Genomic DNA, 27,530 nt, shown 5'->3' with positions numbered 1-27,530 from the left:
TGACAATTTTAAATTCCAAAATTCATCCACTGACTAGAATTCAAAAAGACAAAAATGAACAATGATTATGAACTTAAAACAATCAGTGGATCCAACCCGCAATACCCCACCTTCCCAGAAACTAACTTAAAACAATGGTATATACTGATCAAGGGACTGCTTCCAAAGCACAGTCCTGAACCGATGAGGCTTGTTGTCTAAAGGGGTCCAAAATCCAGGTCAATGGCCTCTCATAATGTTACTTATCGCTAGTAAAATAGAACTATGGAACTGAGGAACATCATGGGTTTGCATTGCCTAAGAGTGGCACCATGATTGTAGAAATACCATAGGACTGCATTACCAGTGCGTAGTACACTACCCGCAAGTAGTACCACAATGTGTGTCGCTCATATAGTGGTACTAACTCCCAGACCCGTGGTGTTCCTCGGAATGCAGACCCACGCTGTCCATAACCAGATGCTGAAACACCCCAGCGAGCACAGCATCTTTTCATCTCCTTGGAGTGTTCAGCTGAGTCTGGACAGAGGATGAGCCTCCGTCATTGTCTCAGATACTACACATGGGTACTATAAACCTATAGTGATCCACTCACAGACCCATGGTATTCCTCACATAGTGGTACTAATCGCAAGAAAAGTCGACTCATGGTGTTTCTCGCGTGATGTAGTAATCACAGGTAATCCCATGGTTCCCTTATGACAAGCAGGGGATAGTGCGGGTGTATTCTTCATCTGCATCTCTCACTCATAGGGGGTTGTGTGTTTGGTCCACGAGAGCTATTTTATTTCACTCAAGTCTTCTGGCAAGCCGGTTAGGACCCCACTATCTGCCACCTGGGATGCGCCACACAGGAGTATCACCTCTCCTCCTGCTACGACAGCGTAGTAGGTTTGTGGCACACAAATTTTAATGAGTTTCTGTAATGTAAATGTGTTTCCTGCATTTAATATATAATATACTGGTATGTAGCCTACTCAAGTAGCTGTCAATTTTGTCAACGCCCCCATTGGTATTTCCTGGAAGGATTGAGCAAGTCAGACCAGAGACCCCCAGCCAGCCTTGGGGCATAGCTGGCTTTTCCTTGTATTGTGCTTTTGTCTGGTTTCCTCATGCGCCTTCTGGAATGTGAAACAAGAATGTTCCTTCTCTAGTCACATTCCGAAGTATTTCACCAGCTGGATTATATAAAGAGGGTCACTGTGAACAGTCAGTGTCAGTAGCGTAGGAGCGTGTTGTTGTTGTTGTTGTTGTTATTAGTGAGACTGAGCAGTAGTAGAGCTCACTGCGATCATCGTAGCTGAGTGTAATAGACGAGTACGACAGAGAGTAATGTCAAAGTGTGGTCACCGTTGTTTAGTGGTGCTGTGTTCTTATCTTGCTGAGTAATACGTGCTTAGTAGTTCACTGTGGCTATGTGAAGCGGCAATATGAAATGATTGTGAGAATGATGGACTTCTGTAGAGTGAAGCCAAGGAAAAGTCGTCGTGGGTCATGATTGCTAATGGACTAAAGGTTCAAATCTATGTGCGTGAAGCTGCTGATTGGAGTGACTGAGTGTGCAAATTGAAGTAAAAAGTGAGCTGTCAATCAAGATTATGGAAGGGATTGTCTTTCCAGATAAATCCTGTACCAAAGCTGGTGACCTACTGTGAGGACAAGAGACTTTGTAATGTGACCGTTCGTGGATGTGAGTGGTTCGAAATGACATGATTTTCTTCAATTAAACCTCGGCTAGTATCAACGGTTTGCAAGAAATTTCACTCACGGGCATGGCCATTCGGCGAGTACCGGTCAGATCTCTTCCAACATCAGCTCAAACACAAAGTAATTTCCAAGCCCTACCTGTCTGTGTAAAGACTCTTAAATTGTAATTTTAAAATGAAAAGATCACAATAAAATTTTGGAAGGATACTCCATTTAATTAATTACTCATGAAAGAAAATATAATAATAGTAATAATCATCTGACTAGACAACATGACAGAGAATTACAAGTAACACATTGATCAATCTCTGCTGGTTTCACAAACATTATAAACATTATCTGACGTTAACTTCCTAAAATTCTTGAATAATTCATCACAATATTGGAAATAATTTCCACAAATAATGAAATCATTAACAGTTCTCTGAAAAATCTGCCAATCATAAAGTATCATTCACTTTGTTCATTCATCTGAGTCAATATATGCCCATAATCTGCCTTCCCATGTTCTATCTGTTTGATCATTTAACTGTCTAACTATCTAACATATAACTTGAATATCCCGACGGTTAGTCTCCTTAACGTTGCATGAGAAAATATAATCATCTGTCAATCATCCAAAGGGACCCAAAAAAATTCAATAAATAAACAATCATGGTGATGTCATCACTCATCTGGAACATTCAGCTTCACCGTACCTAAAATCAACAACATCTAACTACTGGCATGTTCAATGAAACGGTAATATCGGAATGTCCGTACTGCATCTGCTCTCCTCCAAAATTTCCTGAAAATAACACTACTGCCCAAAATTAACTACAGCAAGCAATTACTTTGAACGCTAACGCAATTCAACAGGTGACATTAACCTCTTAAAACAACTTATTTTACTGTTTAGATATGTCATTTACTGAAGATCCTAACAATTCATCCACTAATACATTTGTTTTACCTTCATGCCGTGCCATAAATTCGTATTTTGATGATTTCCACACGCTTAACATTCAATCTCTCCGGGATACCTTTGAAAATACTAACATCACATTATTTCGCTTGCCTATCCAAAATCTTTAAAATCACATGATGAACATCTCACCTAAACATTACTACCCTAGGTTCATTGACATTCTCAAAGATTTACCACATTACCGTAGTACCAATCTCAACAAACCACATTATTATAATAATCACATTATCTTATCATAATATATTCGACGACCCTAATATTTACCACATATCATCTCAAAATGTGCACCATGTCTACATCATCCTTCAAATATACAAGCGCAGGTATCGAAGAACCTCAACTATACGCGTATAAAATCATCATATCATTTACAGCATACTCGCACTTCATTAAATTATTCTGCGGCACAAGTTATTCTAAAGAAGATCTCGACACTGACATTAATTACATATAATCACTCACTGAACTTACATACGTAGCACTCAATATTATCTCACTGCAAATAGATTCTCATGATTATTCAAACAGTATCAGAAAATTAGATGAAATATGATCGAGCTTGTATACCTTCACTACTTGACATTGACGATAGACAGAATTTCATTTTTACCAATGATGAGATCAACATCTCTCACAGATACATAATGACAGACATGTTAGGTTAAAATTACTATGCCGTAATCTCCGTTACATCTGTTTTTGACATTTGAGGAACATTTTGCCTAACACAGTCACTCTCTTCATTCACGGAAATGCACAAAGGAACACATTCTGCCATTCATTTATCTTCTCAATGCATACAATCCATCACTCCGCAAACGCCTTCTTGAAGATTAAACTTGCACTACTCCAAACTGTTCCATGGCCTCCGCTGCGTGATGTTCCTGAACCTGAATGTTACATATGAGATTTCTCCTTCACAGCTGTTGATGCAATCTTTTATCTGCTGGTCTCTATTTGTATCCCAACTTATGTTCTTAATTCAATCATCCAAATACCACGGGGTTCTGAGCTTGTGAATTTCCTGATTTCACCCCATTAAATTTCCTTTTAATGAGCGAGTTGTCTCGGTTTATGAACATAGTTGGACGTATAGATTGGACGTATTCTGGCTAGATGTGTACTTATGCACCGCTTCTGTTGATCTATTTTATTTATAACTTTCAATGGCTCCTTTGTACTTGACCTCGAGACCGTTGAAAGGTTATAGTAAATAGCCACTAATGCTGTGATCCGTGACCTCGTACCTACCCATTTGATGTCCAGGAAATTCCCCGCCAAATGAAAGAAGAGTGATACTAAAGGTGCTGAACTTAAGAAATTGGAAGCCTAGAAATAATGGAAGAATGTGCCCACCAAGAGAAATTATAAAATTTTCTCTGACCTTAGTAAACACCACAAGTATTTATTAAGGAGGGATTACTCAGAATATATTAATGGAGCCCATCTTGAAGTAACAAACAACAGTAAAAGGTTCTGGTTACTTACAAATAACAGAAGAGACAACAAATCAATACCGGAACTAGTAACCTGGAACCATTCTGTAGCCAGTGGAGCAGATAGACCTGAATTGTTCAATGAATATTTCACATCTAATTTTGTTAAACCTGTTCAGTATGCTGATTTTCCTAAAATCAAACCATTACTTCCCATAGCCTGAGTAATATTTCTACCACTGAATCTGAAGTGTACTCCCTACTTTTATCTCTGTCAGAAAATAAACCCACTGGACCTGATGGTCTCAGTCCTATCTTCCTTAAGAATACAGCAGTAGCTCTTTCATACCCCTATTAGTGTGACATTCAATCGTTGCTTCTCAATCGGCTACTTTCCCAGCTCCTGGAAACTTGCTTATATCACACCCATTCTTAAAGGTGGAAAGAGGTGGGATAACACAAATTATCGCAAGGTCTCTATATTACCTGCTTTATCAATCATTTGTGAAAGGATCATCCAACAGCGCTTGCTTCCATTTACAATTCCATACATATCCCCCCAGCAGCATGGTTTCCTTCCTGGAAGCTCCTGCGTAACTAACTTGGCTATCCTCCTCCTTCATGCCATGTCTGCCATCCACACAGGTTCTCAATTTGATGTATGCTATATTGGCATTGTGAAGGCCTTTGATACCGTGAATCATGCGCTTCTTGCACACAAACTTTCTGAAGGGTTTGATGTGCATGGGAATCTTCTAGCTCTATTAATAGTAGCTTTCTGACCGGGTGAGTTGGCCCCTTCCTTCCCATTCCCAAGTCTCTCCTCTCCCATCATCGCCATAAGACCTATCTGTGTCGGTGCGACGTAAAACAAATAGCAAAAAGTAGCTTTCTGAGTGAAGGACTACAGTGCGTGGATCTTACTGGATGAAGTTCTTCTCCAACCACCACCCCCTCTAGTTTCCCACAGGCAGTATCCTAGGTCCCCTTCTTTTTGCCCTGTTTGTTAATGGTCTTACTGATAGAGCCCTGCACGGATATACAAAATATTATCCGCACCCACACTTCCTTCATTCACGTCCGCAAATAGTTATCTGCGGATGTTGTAAATATTTAACTACAGTACATTACACCCAAGTTATTGAAATGGATAGATCTGCTAACATAATACAATAGGCCTGAACCAAGCAGCAGACCCCCTATAGACTCAGGTTTATGAGAGATTTCTCTTGCGACAACCATTGACGTATTGACCTTTGTTCCTTCCTTCCATTAACTGCAGGCAGGAGCCAGTTAGGTTTAAGTCAGATTTACGGCTGTATAGTCTCAAGGCTCTTTACATATAACCATTCTCCCATACCATGGTCAAGGTCGCCCAACCACAAGCAAAAATAAGAGTATACCTGAGAGAAAATCAATAAGTTTCATTATTTATAAATTATCAGCAAAATTATCCATACTGCCATACAGTTTGCATCCGTCAAGACACTAACTTTGCAGATATCCACATCCGTGCAGGGCTCTACTTATTGATATGGTTTCCCACCATTTATGTGAAATCTATCTCTTTGCAGATGATTGTAAAATCTTCAAGCAGATTGATTCTCCCACAGATACAATCCACTTGCAAAATGCGCTTGATTCACTGTCACATTGGTGTACTACATGACGACTTAAACCTCATCCCTCCAAGTGTTCCACCATTTCGTTCACACTTCGTCCGTTCTACAAGAATATCACCTACTGAATCAACTGATTACAATTGTTGATAATCAAAAAGACTGAGGAGCGAATTCTGACAGTAAATTGTTGTTTGTTTCGCACATAAACAGGGTCACCTCATGTGTTATGTCACTCCGTGGTTTACTTTGCAGGTTTTCTAACATCACAGATATTAATTCCCTCAGAGCATTCTATATTTCCTGTATTTTACTGATTGTTGAATACACCTCTCCAATCAGATCCATTTCTGCTTCTTCAAATCTCAGCCACCTTGATGATGTACAGTCTTTTTTCTGTGCTATCATCAGAGTCATGGTCCATGCCTGTCACAATTTGAGCACTATCCAAGTGCTTGGGAAACTAAAACTCAAAACTCTTTCTGCTTGGAGGAAAGTAGCCGACCTAAAGCTGATATACAAAGCAGCTAATGGTTTATTTAGGTCTCCATAATTAGTTTCCTTATTCCCCATCCACATTCCATCCTGTAGTACCAGAATAAAGACACTATTTCATATTCCTTACTTCCGGCTTTCTCTCATCCAAAGGTCCTTTTCTGCATGTATTCCAGCAATGCAATATCTCATCTATCAACAAGAACCTAGACATCTTCATATCGTTTCCTTCTTTCTGTCACAATAGTTCTCATGTAACTTAATTTCCCTTCTTGCTGTTTTCTGTTTCTTCTCTTGAATTTAAATGTACTGTATTTTCCTTTGCCGGCCCCGTGGTGTAGGGGTAGCATACCTGCCTCTTACCCGGAGGCTCCGGGTTCGATTCCCGGCCAGGTCAGGGATTTTTACCTGGACCTGAGGGCTGGTTCGAGGTCCACTCAGCCTACGTGATTAGAATTGAGGAGCTATCTGACGGTGAGATGGCGGCCCCAGTCTAGAAAGCCAAGAATAACGGCCGAGAGGAATCGTCGTGCTGACCACACGACACCTCGTAATCTGCAGGCCTTCGAGCTGAGCAGCGGTTGCTTGGTAGGCCAAGGCCCTTCAAGGGCTGTAGTGCCATGGGGTTTGGTTTGGTATTTTCCTTTGTTTATGTTGTTATTTATGTAAATATGTATTATATAGGATTGTACGGTTTTTATTGTGTATAATTGTGTACTTTGTAAATATTTATATATCTTTCATTTTAGATTAATATCTATTGTACGTAGCTCGGATCTTTGTAATTTCAAATATAACTGTGTGAATGCACTAACTGGGCCATCCTACATTAAATTAGATCAATACAACAGACAGTGTTTTATTTTTAGTGAAAGTAGTGTCAGAAGTCAGAAAAGACCGCACGAGTGACAAATAGTTGTAATCAGCATGAATCAGCAGACCAGATACTGTAGATTTTGATTGCCTTCGGGAGAATTCCAGAACATCTGTGTACAGTGAGTACGCACACACATATAAGCCTCTTGTGCTAATTTACTACATGGCAATAGCTGAAGCCACATGATAATAGACGATTAGTTAAGTGCTCTCTAGAAAAATGACAAAGGAGATGAAAGAAGGCCACAAGATGATGGAGGAGAAGATGAAAGAAGGCCAGAAGAAAATGGAAAAGGAGATGGAAGATGGACAGAAGATGATGAAGGAGAAGATGGAGTAATAGATGGAAGATGGACAGAAGACGATGGAGGAGGTGTAAGAAGGCCAGAAGAAGATGGAAGACAGACAGAAGACAATGGTGAAGATGGAAGGCCATAAAAAGGTAGAATAATAGAATACAGTCAGGGAAAGATTGAGGAAACTCACCACAAGGTAAAACATATTCTGCAGGCAGTAAAAAATGAACTTAAAGAAAGAATGAACATCATACAATGTGAGGTTGAACAGAAAATAGACATGGTCGACCAAAAGTTTAACACTATTTGCCAGGACCCGCTGAGAGAAGTTGCCCAGCTACAAAACACACAAGACGTGACCTATGCAGAGGGGTCAACATCTGCAGTACTGAGTTCAACCAAGCGGTGGCCTCCAGCATTTAATGGGAAGGTGCCATGGAGTAAGTACCTGTGGCAGTTTAAGGTGACCTGTTCCAATAACTGTTGGAGTGAAAGGGACAAAACTACACCCCTCATTGTGGCTCTGAAGGGGGCACCCTCAATGTCCTACAGGTGATACCATATGGCGCTCAGAGCGACTACACTAAGCTCCTCGCCCACATGGACATCCAAAATGGAGGTAGCCACCTCTAACAGGCTTACCAGACACAGCTTCAAACCAGAACTGAGAAGAATATAGAGACTCTCCACGAGTTTGAGACAGATGTTGCTCGTCTCATCTGCCTGGCCTACCCATAAGCTGTTCTTCAAACAGCTGGGTAGGCAGACCTTCATAGATGGACTGCATTGACCCTGATAATCAACAGGTTCTTCGCCTTGCCTGCAACAAGACCCTAGGATATGCTCTCAAACATGCACTGAAGTTTAAGGCCACGAAGCAAGCATCAAGACTACAGACTAGGGTGTATTGCCTGGAAGTGGACAAAACTGTGAAGCCACAGGTAGGTAAGTCCCTGATCGACTTCCTTAAAACTGTAGGAGGGTTTTACGAAGCCAAGCGAAACCCAGTGAACAAGGCAATGAAAATGACACATGAGCCGGCGGATGCCCTGAAGATCTGCTACCTGCTGGAATTGTGGTAACAGGGGCCACATAAGCCGGAATTACAAAGACCATTGAAGATAAGAGCCTCCAGTTGATGCCAAGATGGCCAAGAAGCACACTAGTCAGGGAAACAACAAATAGCCAGTTTACAGGATGAAGGCTAGCTCAGGGTAATCATGAATCCTGGCAACTCACACCTGTGCAATGAGACTATGATCCAATGGTAGCAGCCTGATGGTAGATAGACAGGGTAGTGTAGAGCATGCTGACTGACACTGGAGCAATAAGGACCATTATCAAGCCAACAGTTGTGCGGCAGAGGAGGCTTTGCCCCTAAGCCTGGCAATTGTCACACGAAAGAAAACACATGTTTATGGCAAGACAGTGATGGAATTCTCCGTAGAGCAGAGGACAGTGAAGCACCGTGTTCTTATAGCAGATATCATGTCATCAGACTTGACGTCCTGAATGAGCATAAAATCATCTGGACATGAGTTCCAATACACTTTAGTATGGAGATGAAGAAATTACAATGCAACTGGTTTATGCCAAGTGAAGCAGCGAGACAACCTGACATCCCAGCTACGACCGAGCTATCTGCTACCTCAGACTGATGATACTCTGGACACGATGGATGGAGCCGCTGATGATTTGAAAAATATTCTGGAACCTGAGTATCAGGACATTCAAACAAAGGGACTGCTGATCGCCAAGATGCTGATCAACACCTCTCATCAGCCTCATATTCAACTGTCCAACTTAAATGATTATGACATCACCATCCACCAAGGTACAGAAGTCAGATTTGTGAGCCTGTTACATGGATTGCCCACTGCAAAGCCATCAAATTAGATCACCCACTGCAATAGACATGCGAGTAGGAGCAGGATGGAACATGCCAGAGGTCCTGAGGAAGGTGTATGAAGGATCCAGTGATAAACTAGAATGTGGGCAATGAGAGAAGCTACTGACGGACTTACTACTGGAGTATCAGAACATCTTCTCCCTGGAGAACAATGGCAGGGCGAAACTCGTCTCACATCAGATTGATGTAGGTGATAGCGCACCAATTAAGGGTTTATTCTGACATGTTCTGTTTGTGAAGCAACACAAAGAGGGCAAGATGATCGAAGAAATTAAGAAGCAGGAAGTAGCAGAACCCTTGGAAAGCCCTTGGAGCTCCCCAATAGTATTGGTAAAGAAGAAGGATGGCTCTACTCAGTTCTGTGTTGGCTACAGGAGAGTGAATGATGAAAAAAAAAAAAAAAAAAAAAAAAAACAACAACAACAACAACAACAACCCAGAACCAGCTATCTGCTACCTCAGACGGTGAAGAAGCCTGGAAACTTTGAAGCTGGGACTTGTCCTTGAGTACTAGCCACCTCCCCAATGCCATGTTTTTCTCTAGTTTGGTTCAAACTCCTTCCTCTGAGAAGATATGACCAAGATACTGTGCTTCCTTCCTGGACACGATATCAGGGTTGAAGTGGTTCCCTACGTTGGATCTGAAGATAGGCTACTGACAGGTGGAGATTCAAGACTGAGAGAAGACTGTATTCTCTGTATTCTCTGTTCGACACTGTCTCTTACAATTCAAGGTCATGCCATTCACGTTGTGCAATGCCCTTTCAAGAGACTGAAGGAGACTGTGGTGAGAGGACTACCCTGGAAGATATGCCTGATATACATGGATGACATCACTGTTCTGGAAAGCACTTCAAAAACTAAGGAAGATTTTTTGAAAATTGAGAGCAACCCAGTTAGACTGAGACAAGAAAAAAAGCCAACTCTTCAGGAAGGAAGCACAGTATCTTGGTCATATCTTCTCAGAGGAAGGAGTATGAACCAAACTAGAGAAAAACATGGCATTGGGGAGCTGGCTAGTACTCAAGGACAAGTCCCAGCTTCAAAGTTTCCAGGCTTCTTCACCTACCACCAATGACCTGTCAGAAGATTCGCCAACATCGCCAAACTGTTGCATCGCCTTATGGAGAATGAATTTATCTGGAAGGAGGAATGACAGAAAGCTTTCAACCACCTGAAGCATACCCTGTGTACAGCACTGGTATTGGCGCAGCCCAGAGCTGAAGCAAACTTCGTGCTCAACACGGACACCAGCGAAATTGACATTGGGGTTGTCCTGTCTCAAGTGGTGGACAATAAAGAGAGACGCATACTTCAGTAAGGCTCTCCCTAAATCGGAAAGAAATTACTGTGTCACCTGGAAAGAACTGTTGACCATTGTGAAAACCAATGACAATCACCTACAAATAGTCAACAGTGAACATCAGAGAGACTAGGATCGTCATCTTCCGTTATTCCTCTTGGCATACTGGTAGGTAGTGCATGAGGTCACTGGATGCACACCAGCAAGGACGCTGTTTGGAAGAGAACTACACCTCATAGTGAGTTTAGCATCTGGGCAACTTGAAGACCATCTCGTCCCCACCGACTAGTACTGCCCAGATCTGGCAAGGTAACTAGAGAATGTATACACCACTGTCCAGAAGAGATTGAAAACAGAGAGCGAACAAATGAAGGCACGATATGGCCAACGAGCAGACACTACCGGACATCATGAAAACGAGTTAGTGTGGCTGTACAATCCTATAAGGAAGAGAGACTTGTCACCCAAGCCCCACGCAGCATAGGAAGGCTCTAACAATGGTTTGAAGAGAATATATGATGTCATTTATCATGATGAATCACGCTATACCCTGTTGCAATCTGATGGAAGGATTTGGGCTTGGCAAATGCCTGGAGAATGTTACCTGCAATCATGTGTAATTTCAGCAGTGAAGTATGGAGGAGGTGGTGTTATGGTATGGGGGTATTTTTCGTGGTTAGGGTGTGGTCCCCGTATTGTGTTTAAGAAAACTCTTAAGTACGCAAAGATATGAATGTATTTTAAACCATTGTGCACAGCGTACAGTAGAGGACCAGTTCAGAGACAATGATTATAACAGGATGACAATGCACCCTGCATCTATGATGCAATGCTTTGTGGACAATAACATTGCTGAAATGGACTGGCCTGCCCACAGTTCCGGCCTGAATGCAATGGAATGCCTTTGGGATGAATTAGAATATCGACTTCACTCCAGACCCCAGGTCCAACGTCACTATCGTCTCTGGTTTTGGCTCTTGAGGAAGAATGGGCTGCCATTCCTCCACAGGCATTCAGACACATCATTGGACGTGTCCCAGAAGAGTTAAAGATGTCATAAGGGCGAAGGGTGGACCCGTCCCATATCAATATCCAAAACTAGGGAACATGACACAGGTAAAATCTAAGTGCAATTTCAGATAAGTGAGTGGATACTTTTGATCAGTAGTGTATATAATATATATTCGTTTTCTTCTTTGCGTATCCATACTCCTCAATTCACGAAAGCAGAGCAGAATTACATTGGGATCCCAAACACAACTTTAGTATTTATTAATTTTATATGTTTTTATACGCATTTATTGTACAAACCTGATCAATTTCCTAATTTTAACATATTCCCAAAAAAATTAATAAAATCAAAAAACATCATCTTTTGAATTTTAAATAAACAAATCATTCAAAAATAAGAAAATTTTCTAACACCTCTAGTAATAACATAACTATGTAGAAGAGCTCAACCTAGGACTACCATAAGGATCTGTACTGTTGCCTCTTCTGTTTAGTTTAAACATCTCAGACATGCCTGAAAAAATTTCCAGAAAATTTGAATATGTGGATGACTGGGCAATAGCTGCTCAGCACACAAGTATACAGACTACAAAGGATATACACATGAACGACTTGAACATACTTTGAAATTATTTTCAACAGTAGAGGCTCCAACCAAGCATGAACAAAATTATTGTAACAAGTTTCCATCTTAGTAATAGAACGGTGAACGGAGACCTTGAGGTGTACTTAAATAACAAACATCTAGCGAACAGCAGGCATCCCAAATACCTGGGTATTAAACTCGATAGAACACCGTCCTTTAAACAGCATATTGAAAATACTGTTACCAAGTTCAAAAGTCGAAACAACTTCCTCTGGAAACTGTGTGGAACAACATGGGGTTCAAGTGCTACAACTCTTCGCTGCTTGGCCACTGAACTTGTGTATTCTACAACTGAGTGGTGTGCACCTGTTTGGTAAAATAGCCCTCATGTGGAGAAGACTAATATCCAACTGAATAACTCCATGGGTTTGATCACAGGAACTATAAAGAGAAATGGCTCCCTATGCTAAGTCACATCACTCCACCACATCTTTGCAGATGCAGTGCTCTTATTTGAGAATATCATATGATACTTCACAATCGACAACTGCTCATTCATGAACATCTCAATGGCATACATTCGACAAACTACATTCAAGGCATTCTCCACATCAACTGGCTGAAAACCTCACTGCTAGTAACTTTTACCTGAACAAACAATGGTGTCAGGAATGACAAATATTCTCATCTCCAGAACTCCGTGATGTACCTTGCGTTACAGAATGTGTTCCAGGTTTTGATCTACCTAAGAGAGCCTGATCAACACTTAACCACATACAAATTAAGCATGGAGTATGTGGAAACCTCCTGCTCAAATGGGGGGGAAAAAAAAAAATCTCCACAGTGTGAATGTGTGCTGACAGACTGTTCAGCACATCACTCAAGAGTGTCCTACATATGCTTACTAGCTGATATACCCATGGTTCGCTATAGAATTATACATTGTGTACAGAATTCTAGGTTGGGTAGTGTACATGTTGTGAGTAAGATTATATTAAATTGCATAGCTCATAACATTACCCTAGAAATGCAATGGGGAAGCCACCAAACGTCCTTTCTTATGTGAAGACTGGGTTAGGAAATTTTCATTGTAATGATAGGCCCTCTTGCCTAGCATCAGCCACAATCAAGTTGGGGATTTTTCATTATAATGGCAGACACTCATCCTCCACCTGCCTTTTTATATTCTCAGAAAGACTGTCTTAGTTGTTTTCCCACTGCAATCAACATAGGTCATCACAATGATGCCAGAAGGAATGTCGCGATTAAAAGCAATGCTAATATGTGAAATACTTGACCAAATGAAAAACCACACACTTTTGTACTTTTAACAAACAGTACTATGTTGCCAATCTAACAGTCCAACCAAAGTTCCAGAGCTGGAATGACCATTCGGAGACAGCCGTGAGCTGTGAACACACTTTTATTCATTTTTTTTTTTGCTAATGTCTTTACGTCACACCGACACAGATAGGTCTTATGGCGACGATGGGATAGGAAAGGCCTAGGAGTTGGAAGGAAGTGACCATGGCTTTTATGAAGGCCTTAATTAATTTGCCTGGTGTGAACATGGGAAACCACAGAAAACCATCTTCAGGGCTGCCGACAGTGGGATTCGAACCCACTATCTCCCGGATGCAAGCTCACAGCCACATGCCTGTAACTGCATGGCCAACTCGCCCAGTACTCTTTAAATTAGGTGGGTGGGGGGGAATAGTGTAGAGTCCCAGGGCAAATCTATGCCCTTTACTCATCTGTTTAATAGAAGTACCCAATGAGTCAGAAAATCTCAATTCACTACACTGGCAGGAAAGAAACTATCTGACTTGGAGGCAAATTCCTCCAAGCCAGAGGAGAAACACCCTCTTTGATCCTTATATGGAACAAAATGAATCTAGAATTTAATAAAAGTAAAGAGGAAGAAGCTTTTCTTAAGAAACAGCTCTTTTCAGGGTTGAATTTTGAGCTATTTAGTGAATTGTGATGCTATAATTTGGAATAGGCTAAAAATATAATTCTAGACCAGGTCATATGTGAGCCTCTGTCATTATTCCATTAAGTGTGCACACTGATCATTCCAATCAGTGCATCAGAGTAGGGATCAAACAGCTGGAATACTATGATGAACCAGTGTATTACGTACCAGCAGTATCAGAAAATTTATGAACCAAAGGAATGTCATGCTAAAGAGGAAAGTTATCTAACTCCCCAGCTATTTCCTGCCAATATTCAGGCAGGCTGTTATACTTGCTACACAGCAGTAGTCCCATCTATCAGAGATGAATGGTAGCATAAGAGACAAACAATATCACAACAAACAATGGTCAATGTAATGTTATTGTTGATCGATTTTATAAGCTTTTGATATTGCAGGCCTTCACATTTAGTTTTTCTCCAGCTCTGAAATACCACTCTTATCATAGTCAGTATGGTAAGTGATCAGAAATTGTATTCTCTATAACTTTTGTTATGTAGTACTTTTCAATAAGACCAATAGCATAGGTATTTAAAAATTAAATTTTAGGTGCCTTCCTGTAAGCTACCATTTGATACATGGTGAATAAAATTGTTTATAGCTTAAACTATAGTTTCTTATTCCTCGACTTTATATATCGATTTTCATTAAATTCTGTTTACCCATTTTCCCGTGCCTCGGCATTGATATGGACTTAGCAACAAAAATACAAATTCATGAATATCTCTGTTATCATAGCTGGTATGGTAAAAATGTATAAGACATAAATGATCAGAAATTGAATTCTATATAACTTTAGTTATGTAGTATTTATCAATAGGACCACTAATAGCATAAATGTTTGAGAATTAAATTTTAGGCCTTCCCCTAAACTACCATTTCACTCAGTGTGAATAAAATAATTTATAGCCTAGATTGTAGTGGCTTATTCGCCGACTTCACATACTGATTTTCATTAAATTCTCTTCAGCTGTTTTCTCGTGATGCACGTACGTACATAAAGGCAGGTAGGCAGACAGACAGACAGAAATTACGGAAAAGTAAAAAGTGCATTTCCTTGTTACTGTGGACATGACCGATACAGAAATAACATTCTTTTTAAATTCTGAGCAATGTACAGACAAAACTGTTATTTTATATATGGTATATAGATTATGCAGGAGATCTGAATCTTCCTCCTATTAACCCCTCAGGCAACTGTTTATGTCTAGAGTTTTTTTAATTGTAGTTATTTTATTTTGCATGTAATGTATTGAAAAATTATATGCTTAATAATAATATGAAATAAGTTGCATCCTGTCCACGAGTGGGGTTGGAGGCAGCGCAGGTGCTCATGATCATGGAAAACTGCAAACTGGGTTAACTGGTTAACGTGAACCCAGTTCAGAGGGGCGTCCACTGTATTTAGATCCCAATCCCAAAATAGCAAAACAGAAACATTTTCCCCTCTACTTTATAAAACAAATGTTTTCTACAAGCTAATTATATGGAATAGCAGCTTTTTTTGCTATTTGTTTTACGTCGCACCGACACAGATATGTCTTATGGCGACGATAGGACTGGAAAGGCCTAGGCATGGCAAGGAAGCGTCCATGGCCTTAGTTAAGGTACAGCCCCAGCATTTGCCTGGTGTGAAAATGGGAAACCACAGAAAACCATTTTCAGGGCTGCTGACAGTGGGGTTTGAACCCACTATCTCCCGAATACTGGATACTGGCCGCACTTAAGCGACTGCAGCTATCGAGCTCGGTGGAATAGCAGCTGAAGATGACTCAAAATTATCACATTTGCCATCTTTAAAAGCACCTATTGTGTAATCAGATAAACATACAAATTATTAAAACTAAAGACAAGATCTTTACCTGAGTTCAATAACTAAGAACTAAGAACTCTTACTCTAATTCCATGACAGACTTTGGTTTTCAAAGAACAGAACCTGGAATCAATAAACCAACATCCTATTCCAACATAATACCATACTCAAATTACAAGACAGCAAATGAAATGAAAAGTAACCAGTTCAAAACCTCACCTTTATTACATGATAATCCCTGATCTTCCAGTTCAAGTCTTCTAATGGTGTTGAACCTGTCATACTGTAGAATGGGATGAGAGGTTCTCTCAAACTGAGATATGCACCATTCAGCCACCATTGTTCCAGCTGTAACATGCCATTGAAACAATAATACAATTTCAAGGAAATAATATAATGACCAAGTCAGTAGAAATCAGAGCAAATTATAGATATGAAAGGAAAAAACTTTTGAAGTATCCTTAATTTTATTCATTATTTTTATATCATTGGAAGGGTTCCACATTTCAAGCACTGGTACCTAAAATGCTGGCTTACACAAGAATGGAATCTGGACGCATAAAGAAAAATAAATCGGTGCTGAAAGAAGTGTGCTTCTGAAATTATAACATCTAGTGTACAACCGTCACCTTTGATAAAAACTTGTTGGTATGTCATGAAGTGCTTTGTGTTACTGGTGTTGCTTTGCAGTGTTGAAGGATGGACACAAAAACTTCGGCAATGAACTGACTGCAGGCCTTCGAAATATGGTTGAATCAGAGAATGTTGAAGATTCCATGAGTAGAGCACATTACCAACAAGGAGTTATGTTGTGTGTGTCCTCCGCGCCTACAAGCTCCGCGGCCCACCGAACACAGACGTTTCCAGAGACCACGAGGCAGACTACAGTGCGCTGACGTGATCGTCTGTGTCGTCAGCCAGCGCTATAAAAGGAGCAATGTTTCTCGCCTCTCCAGGACTCTTAGTGTCCAACGACCAGACTACACCGCAAGTCAGACACGGAGGTACCCTCTTAAAAATGTGTTCTGAACAGGTGGACTGATTCCTGGCCGTGAGGTTTCACCTCTGGACATTGCCTCATTCATCCTGCATCCCGTAGCCACATCGAGCACCCATCCAAGCATTCTGCTACTCACTCAAGTCTCCTACAGTGCTCCGACTCCAATCATAGCATTCTGCTATATATGAACACTAGACGCAAGTTCCTTGCAAGTTATACACCTCCTGTTAGCATTCTGTTAATACGAACTCTCTCTACACGTTCCACTTGTTATTATACAAGACCAATAGTTTTCGACTATCAAGAACATTCTCTCATTTGAACAGACTGTCTCATCAAGACAAGATTGAATGTATATAGGAATCTCTATTTATACAAATGTAAATATCATTCAGGCCCTCAGCCTACTACCTTATATTAACATTAAACGTGTGCAACTCAACAAGCTTCAAGAAAAGTTTCGTTCTATTTTAAGTACATATTGTATAAATGTGTTGAAGCAATAAACGTGCCTTGTATACCAAGTTCCTTGTATACAACACAACAAAATTGGCAACGAGGAAAATGTTATTAGTGTGTATCGCCAACAAAATTGGTGACGAGGAAAACTTCGTAGTAGGTCTTGCCAACAATATTGGCTATTTAAAGATACGAACTTCAATAATGTTTCCGTATTGAATTGAGATTAACGATAAGATATCTATTAGGTTCAACCTTTTCAATACTAATTAGGTACGTGTTTATGTTACAAATACCTTTTATTCAACTTTGGGACCAATTTTGACATATATAATGTCATCATCAGCCATAAAAAGATCACAATATATAAGCAAGGACACAATCTTTAACTGACTATTCACACCATGTGTCATAACAGAAGAGTAACGGCTTAATAATTAAATCTGGCGCAGTGACACATTGAAGTAAACATAAAGTCTCTCATTATTCAAGGAATAAAAGAAGGTTCTTCGATATGTAGTCTTTGTGCATCCGTTCAATAGAAGGCTCCGATAGGCTTCCAAAGTAAATAGTCATTTAAAACACACACACGTGATATGTGTCAACCAGAGTGTCGAGAACATATTTGAGTCACTTGTAATTTATACCTGATAAAAATTTAATACTGATGAATATGAAATCAGTCAGTGGTAAAAGACATTAGTCTTGTGGGAAGGAGATATAAAATGTGGTAGGTCTGGAGGGGAGGAAGATGGGGGAAGAAAAAGATCTTGTTAGGGGATTAGTAGGTTTAAGGTGGGTCTTGTGAACAATGTGGTGGGGGTTTGTAACATGATAGGGTACTGTGTATCGCAGTAAATACTGACCTCCTATTCGGAAGATTAAAATACTTAAATACTTTAATTAAAAAATCAAATAGAGTATTAGTTTTTTCTGAGACTTCGTTCAGATTCGAATTGGAGTTGAAGAACTGGTCTAAGTGAATGAAGCAATTTTCTGCAACGTCAAGAATAGGGCCTTTGTCCATATTCATGAGCACCTCTATATCTTGTTGTATATTGGCGACAAGGAAACGTTATGCGCAGACACGCTAACAATATTGACGGCCAGCAAACGTTCCAAGTGGTTACGCCTTATCAACAAAATAGCTACGGGACACAAGTTAGCCACGCCAACACTCTGCTCACATTTCGTATTTGCAGTGCCATTCCTCCCAGTGTACGCCCCGTTCAAACTGAGGACATCAGGCCAACATTTCACGGTGCACGTAGCACCTGTTCTCCACTGCATTCTCACTGCGCACTCTCTTTCTCTCTCACTCACAGGCGATCGTTGAAGGTCACGCTTCCAGCTGGTTCCCCCTACACGCTGTCTCGCAAGTTGTGCTCACTGTCTCATCTGTCAACATGGCTAGTACCGAGCAATTGGCAGCTATATTACAGGCTTTACAGCAGCAACAACAGCAATTCATGCAACAGCAGCAGACCGCATTGCTTACAGCCATACAGGCTCTCTCTTCCTCCGCACACAACACTACCGTTCCTCCATTTTCTGCCTTCGACCTAGAGAAAGAAGAATGGTCAGTGTATTTAGCTCGACTTCAACAGCATTTTATGTGCCACTCCATTACGGACGAGACACACCAACGAGCTCTTTTCCTCAGTTCTGTAGGAAATACTACCTGCGAATTACTGCAGAAATTAAGCCCCGAAGAACAGATCTCGAAAGTTCCTTTCGCACTGCTCCTTGCTTGCATAAATGCAGATTATGCTAAGGATCCTCACATCGTAGCAGCTCGCTACAAGTTCTTTCAATGTAGAATGAAGCCGCACCAGACTCACACAGAATGGATTGCGGAGCTACGTGGTCTCGCCAAGCATTGCAAATTTATCTGTTCTACGGATGGTTGTAGTATGGCCTACTCTGATTCCCTCATTCGGGACATGGTTATTCTCCATACTCCCCAAGACAAAGTTCATTTCGATGCTGTCAAGAGTAGTAATCCTTCTTTGGAAGAAGTCCAGCATCTTGCCACAGTCTATGAGATCACTACCAAGACTGCAGCTGAAATAGCTACCAAACATGAAGTCGCTCACGTATCTCATACGGCCCGCCAGCATTCTGCTCCTTCGAACCGCCAGGTTGGCTCGCTCCCTGCCAAGCGTTCCCAATGAGTTCATCCGCGCTCTTCTACGAAGACACGCATTTCTAAGAAAACTCCTCAGCTCCTACCTTCCTGCAGAGGATGTTTTAAACATCAAGACCGCCATGACTGCCGTTTCTTCAAGTCCACCTGTGATCGCTGTCATAAAGTAGGACACATCAAGACTGTCTGTCAAAGTACGTCCCGCCCTGCCAGTACTCATCCTGCGAAGAAAACTCTTCAGAAGACACGACAGGACATGGAAGTTGATCAAATCAACCTCATTCTTCCTACAAGAATTTTTTTTTTTTTTTTTTTTGCTATTTTGTTTTACGTCGCACCGACACAGATATGTCTTATGGCGACGATGGGAGAGGAAAGGCCCAGGAAGTGGAAGGAAGCGGCCGTGGCCTTAATTAAGGTACAGCCCCGGCATTTGCCTGGTGTGAAAATGGGAAACCACGGAAAACCATCTTCAGGGCTGCCGACAGTGGGGCTCGAACCCACTATCTCCCGATTACTGGATACTGGCCGCACTTAAGCGACTGCAGCTATCGAGCTCGGTACAAGAAATTCTAGTAAGATCATCATTCCGATCGTTTTCCCAGATCACTCTACTGATTTTTAGTTAGATACTCGTTCGCCTGTCTCCATCATCAATCTGGCTACATATCACAACTTAGGATCATCGTCTTTCTCTCCTGCTGATGTCCAACTTGTTACTTTTAACAAGAAGAAAATTGGTATTAAGGGACAAATCACTATTCCAGCAAGATATAAAGATGTTCATAAGGTTACCTTACTAGTGGTCAATAACTACAGTGCGACTAATATCCTAGGCATGGATCTCTTCAATTTATTCGGTTTTCAAATACATGACGTCAACGTAATCTCCGTCTTACAACCTACCTCTGATGTCACCGATCTCCTAGAGCAGTTTCCAGAAGTCTTCGACTCTACCTTAGGCATAGCCAAAGACTACACAGCTCATATCCAGCTGAAATCAGGAGCCAAGCCTCGCTTTTTCAAAGCATGCCCAGTCCCACTTGCACTTCAAGATCAAGTTACTCAAGAATTACGACGATGGGTAGCAGCCGGTATAGTAGTTCCCGTCACTTCCAGTATATGGGCTACTCCACTCGTCATAGATAAAAAAACTAATGGCAATATCCGCATTTTTGGTGATTTTCGCTCTACAATCAACTCACAGATTGAAACCGATTTTTTTCCGATTCCCCGTCCTGAAGACTTATTTCGCCGTTTAGCCGGTGGACAGTTCTTCTCTAAAGTGGATCTCAAAGAAGCTTATCTCCAGCTACTTTTAGATGAAGAATCCAGGCAGTGCCTCACACTGAATACCCCTCTTGGACTTCTACAGCTCCAGCGCCTACCTTTTGGTGTCTCTTCCTCCGCTGCGATTTTCCAGCGCTATTTAGCACAGCTTACCGCCTCCATTCCTGGTTGTGCTAATTACCTTGATGACATTCTTGTGACCGGCAAAGATCATCAAGAACACCTGCATAATCTGCGCCTCCTCCTCACCAAACTGAAAGAAAATGGCCTACGTGCTAATCTCGCTACGTGCACATTCTTCCAACCTCAAGTTCACTACCTAGGTCATATCCTTGATAAGACTGACCTAGCGAGCAGAACATCTCTGCCGTTGTCAACATGCCCGCACCGCAGAACATTAAACAGCTTCAATCCTTCATAGGAAAAGCGAACTATTACAACAAGTTCATTCCACGCTTCACTTCAGTAGCAGCTCCTCTGAACGCCTTACGCAAGAAAGGTGCTAAATTTCATTGGTCTCAGCAATGTCAACATGCCTGGCAGACTATCAACAAGGCTCTTGTCAATGCTGTCAAGTTTACTATTTTCAGCCCAGTAAGCTCCTCACTCTCGCCACGGACGCATCTGATTATGGACTCGGCGCCGTTCTCTCTCAGAAGGATCGTCACGGACAAGAACATCCTATCGCCTTCGCTTCCAAGACACTCAATGAGCATCAACGTCACTACTCTCAGATAGAGAAAGAAGCTTTAGCTATTATATTTGGTATTCGCCGTTTCAACGAGTATATCTATGGCAACCATTTCCTCATAATTACTGATCACAAGCCTCTTGTTCACTTATTCTATCCTGGTAATAAGATCCCTGCACATTCTCTCAGGAAACTTCAAAGATGGTCCATATTTCTTTCTGACTACTCCTATCAGATTGCCTATCATAGCACATCCCAGCATTGTAATGCTGATGCTCTCTCTCGCTTACCTGTAGGTCCTGATACTACTTTCGATTCTCAAGAATCTGAATGTCTTCAGATAGACATAGAACTTGAAGACGCAGTCTCCAGTTTTCCCATTGACGCTACTTGCATCGCCAAAGCGACTGATAAGGATAGTACACTAGCTACAGTTTGTACTTATATCCGCAACGGTTGGCCTCTTCAAACCAAGCTTCCTACCAGCCTTGCACCTTATCATCGTCTTCAGTATCGTCTCACGACTCGTGCTGGAGTTATCCTATTAGAAACAGGCACCCTATTCCGAGTGGTTATCCCACTTAGTCTCTGCAAACAAGTTCTCGACTTGTTACATGAAGGTCATTGGGGAATATCACCAAGCAACTCGCCCGTCAACACTGCTACTGGCCCGGTATTGATGCCGACATCGAGAAACTCATCCGCCACTGTGACCCGTGTCAGGTACATCAGAACACACCGTCATCTGACCTCGCTCCATGGCCTCCTGCTACTTCTCCTTGGGAAAGAGTACACATAGACTTCGCTAGACCTTTTCTCAACTCTATGTGGCTCATAGTGACAGATTCTCTATCCAACTTTCCTTACGTCGTAGAAATGCATTCTACTACTACAGAAGCTACCATTCGCGCACTTCAGAAGATTTTCACTGCTGAAGGTTTACCTCAAGTGCTCATTTCAGACAATGGACCCCAATTTACTGCCACTACCTTCCAGAACTTCTGTACTCATAATGGCATTCGGTATATCCTGGCTCCGCCTTTTCACCCTCAATCTAATGGTGAAGCTGAACGTTTTGTCCAAACTTTCAAGAAAAGTTTAGTTCTATTTCATGTACATATTGTATAAATGTGTTGAAGCAATAAACTTTTATGTTGTGCCTTGTATACCAAGTTCCTTGTATACAACAAGTTACTATTACTGAGCATGGAAACCATGTGAAGTCTTGAAAAAAAAGAAAAGAAAAAAAAAGCCTATTCTGCTCACATCTAAGGCATTGACATATATAGCTGGATACAACATCACACACGGCAAGATAGAAGGGAAATACGAATGCAGACTGAGGAGATAGTCCCGGGCGCAGAATTCTGACAGTGGTTTGATATTCACAATTCGATAACCGTGGTACAGGAAACACAAAATAGGAAATATTAACTTACTCCACAATACCTTGGAAGCAAAGAAGTCATTCGAGTAGTTTTTTCTTTTTTACAATACCTGCTTCTGTGGCAATTGACAGAACAGAAACTTGATCCAACAAATCCTTAACATTTTCTAATAATTGAAGACCTCCCCAGAATAAGGATAAAACCAACAAATTTTTGAAAGGTGAAATTTCAGTGGAAATAGGGTGTATCATCATCATGCCTCTATGCTGGGGTGTCATCGTATGTCTTACATTTGAACTACAATCTGGTTTACAGCTAGCAGCAACACTTTGTCCTCTGTAGTATAAGGATGGAATATCAGTCAAAACGGTGGACAGTGCTTGTGTTGGTTCATCAACAGGTGTAACAGATCATTTAAATAAAGACCACACACGATATCACATCTATATTTTGAGATATATTCTTGACATTTTTATTGTTGTTATTTTTATTATTACACTAATATAATTTGCTATCATTTGTGTTCCAAGTGCATGTACAGGATTTCCCTTCTGTTATATACAAATGTAAGACAAACCTGCAAATTATTTTGTATCGTATCACTTCCAATCCATACATTATTTTTTAAAAACTAAAGTTATAAAAATAAAATATTGTTTTTAATAGATGAACTCCTTTGTACACTTGCATAAATACACAATTGGTTTAAATAGTGTATACCATGAAATTAGCCAGGGGCTGCCGAGGCGGTAAAAGCGTACTCGGTTCGCCCGGAAGGACATGGATTCGAATCCCTGTCAGGAAGTCATAAAATTTAAGAAACAAGATTTCCACTTCCGGAGGTGCACATGGCCCTGAGGTTCACTCAGCCTACACCAAAAATGAGTACCAGGTTAATTCCTGGGGGCAAAGGCTAACCACTCTACCCAATCAAGTGTTGAGGTTATGGATAGTGGAAGCCTTTACCTTCCACCCCTCCTTGGGCCTTCATGGCCTGTACGGAGATGACTTTGCTTTGCTTTTATGAAATTAGCCCCAAAAATAATGTTCCTCTCTCCTGAAAAATGACTGATTTGTTGGTTACATCCTTATCTTATTCTGGGGAATTGTAAAAAATTAGAACATCTGGAAAGAGGATGTCGATTTTGATCCAATGATGGCATATGCCACCTGGGGGATAGTAGATGTTCTGATAATGGTTTCAATGTCATCTGCCAGCAAATAGCAGCTACCAGAACGGCATCTATGTCTACCCTTTTAAAGTGAATGTTCGGGGCCATAAGACTCGGTGTGGTGCAAACGTGTAAAGCAAGCTGGCACCATGCTACAGAGATGCACTCGTGCTTCTTACAGCCAACTGAGCGAGTTTGAAAGGGGTCAAATTGTGACCTTCTAAGTGGTGGGATGGTCCTTTCAGAGAACTGCCACATATGTTGGATGTGCCATGTCAGATGTACAATGATTTTGGCAATAGTGGACACGTGAACATTCTCACACTCATAGACGAGGTTCTGGACGTCCACGCAGCTCAGACGTCTGCCAAGACCATCATACTACAAGAGAAGCATTGGTAGATCGTACAGCTACCACACCACAGATAAGAGCGAATGTAAGCTCAGAAGTGTCAACACAAACTGTTCCGAATCGGTTACTAGCAGTGGGACGACAGGCACACACATCTCTAGCCTGTCTTCCACTCGTGCCACAGCATCGACATGCTTGTGTCATCAGATCACCTGGTGGATGGAACAGCGTGCCACGGTCTTCAGCAATGAAAGGAGATTCTGTCTGCACGCAAGTAATGATCGTTCATGCGTATGACATAGACCTGGTGAGCTCTGTCTAGTAGAGTGCATTTGTCCAAGACACACTGGCCCAACCCCAGGCCTTGTGGTCTGGGGTGTGATAAGCTACAGCTCTTGTTCACCTTTGGTGTTTGTGGAGGGAATGCTGACCTGTGCTCGGTACGTGCGGAATGTTGCTAGAACTGTTCTTTTGCTGTTCTTGCGACAGGAAGGTGATGCACTGTTCAAACAGGATAGTGCTCACCCGCACACTACCCATGAAACTCAACGTGCTCTGCAAGACTTGCAGCAACTTCCCTGGCCAGCACGATCTCCGGGCTTGTCTCCAATTGAGCATGTGTGCGACATAATGGGAAGACAAATGACTCTTGTGACTCGTCAACTCACAACTCTTACAAAACTACGTGAACAGGTCAAGGAAGCATAGAATAATGTATCCCAAGACACCTGTATGATCAGCTGCATGCCTGAGTCAGTGCCTGCATTGCTGCCCATGGAAGCTACACTGCGTACTAATATGGGTGTTTCAGCATGGGTCCATACCTGGTACCTCAGAACTGCTTGAGCTACTGAGCTGTGAATGTAATCATTTCATGTACTCCTTATATATTGTTTCTACAATAAATCTTGAGTGAAGTGGAAGTCTATCAAAGGGTGTGCTATTTTTTTTTTTTCTGGCAGTGTTTTTGCATAAAACTGGAGTGCTTTTAAAGCACTAAAACCTTCAAATGAAGTGTTTATTCATATATATCTGAAACAACTGTAATGGCACAATGCCCTATAAATATGATAGGTGAGTATCTTGGCCATTCTTCAATAACTTTCTGCTGTTGACTAAACACACAAAAGCCCCCTTTTATCTTGGTGGAATACAAACCCTTCTGTTTAATAGTTTTGGGATTATATACTGTGCAAGCTTTGAGAGTCAATGTCAACTGACAAACTTTGATGGTTTTGTGAGATATTAAGCTGCAGAGACACATTAAATGGGCTGAAATTTCAACTACAAGACAAAATGACACAGCTTGGTGGGTCGCTATACTTTTATAAAATAGAGAAGGTTAGATGTAACTGCCACTATCAACTTCCCTCCCTCTCGGATGGGTGTTTCTAAGACCTGTGCAGTGTGTCCCAATTTGATCATCTGGCAGCAAGCAACAGTTGCCAGAATCTACTAATCTGTTCAATAATTCAATAATGTTATTGGTTTGACACCCTTCCAACTACTTTTACAGTTTCTGATGACACCAAGGTGCTACAATTTTGTTTTGGAGGAGTAATCAAGTGTAAGACAAGGCTCTTAAATATAACACATTAGGAGCACTAATTTTACAGGAAAAGGGTACCTGCAAATCAATGACAAACATAGAAACGACAGACAAACCTAGTCTTATACAAACTCTTAACATGTTCACTGCAGATGCAAAGAAGACAGCATATTTGCCAACCTAAGTACATTTGTTGTATGGAACAGTATGTAACTTCAGAATCTCTTCATCTCTGTACACCTGCCATGGCACTTTTCTTTCAGTTGAAACTTGTCTTTTCTTTAGGCCTCACAAAGTTTATGGAACTACATTGCTGCCCATCCAAACAAAAATGCATATAACAAAAATAAATAATATGCTGCAGGCAAAAATTATTTCAAGTTCTGTCATTTTACTGAACTTTCTCTAATACATACATACATACATACATACATACATACATATATTATCATTATAGACTGTTATGCCTTTCAGAGTTCAGTCTGCAAGCCTCTGTGAATTTACTAAACATCGCCACAATCCTCGATTTGCAACTAGTGTTGTGGCCTCATTTAGTTCTATACCTCTTATCTTTAAATTGTTAAAAACCGAATCTAACCATCCTCGTCTTGGTCTACCTCTACTTCTCTTAACCTCCATAACAGAGTCCATTATTCTGGTAGGTAACCTATCTTCCTCCATTCGCCTCACATGACCCCAAGCCGGTTTATGCGTCCATCGTTCATGTCTGTTACTTCTAACTTATGAATAAGATATCCTGAGTCCACCCAGCTTTTGCTCCCGTAAAGCAAAGTTGCTCTGAAAACAGACCGATGTAAAGATAGTTTTGTCTGGGAGCTGACTTCCTTCTTACAGAATACTGTTGATCGCAACTGCAAGCTCACTGCATTAGCTTTACGACACCTTGATTCAATCTCACTTAATATATTACCATCCTGGGAGAACACACAACCTAAATACTTGAAATTATTGACCTGTTCTAGCTTTGTATCACCAATCTGACATTCAATTCTGTTGAATTTCTTACCTACTGACATCAATTTAGTCTTCGAGAGGCTAATTTTCATACCATACTCATTGCACCTATTTTCAAATTCCAAGATATTAGACTGCAGGCTTTCGGCACAATCTGCCATTAAGACCAAGTCGTCAGCACAGGCCAGACTGCTTACTACATTTCCACCTAACTAAATCCCTCCCTGCCATTTTATACCTTTCAGCAGATGATCCATGTAAACTACAAACAATAAAGGTGAAAGATTACAGCCTTGTCTAACCCCTGTAAGTAGCCTGAACCAAGAACTCATTCTACCATCAATTCTCACTGAAGCCCAATTGTCAACATAAATGCCTTTGATTGATTTTAACAATCTACCTTTAATTTCCATGGCCAGTGTAGCGAACATCTTTTCCCTCGGTACCCTGTCATATGCTTTCTCTAGATCTACGAAACATAAACACAACTGCCTATTCCTCTCGTAGCATTTTTT

At 41.1% G+C, this 27,530-nt stretch overlaps 1 protein-coding gene across 4 annotated transcripts in view; it reads right to left on the bottom strand.

Moving 5' to 3' along the window:
- Positions 1 to 27,530, bottom strand: part of CROT (Carnitine O-octanoyltransferase) — a 160,754-nt gene that overhangs the window by 90,667 nt on the left and 42,557 nt on the right. For all 4 annotated transcript variants that reach the window (XM_067149186.2, XM_067149185.2, XM_068228089.1 and 1 more), the window contains exon 3: positions 16,213 to 16,341. In XM_067149186.2, the coding sequence (XP_067005287.2) occupies positions 16,213 to 16,341 (129 nt within the window). The remainder of the gene's footprint in view (positions 1 to 16,212; positions 16,342 to 27,530) is intronic.

Source organism: Anabrus simplex, chromosome 6 (genome assembly GCF_040414725.1).
Source record: "Anabrus simplex isolate iqAnaSimp1 chromosome 6, ASM4041472v1, whole genome shotgun sequence".
Classification (NCBI taxonomy): Eukaryota; Metazoa; Arthropoda; class Insecta; order Orthoptera; family Tettigoniidae; genus Anabrus; species Anabrus simplex.
The sequence above is the reverse complement of the archived record's forward strand: the minus strand, read 5'-3'. Positions and strand labels throughout refer to the sequence as shown.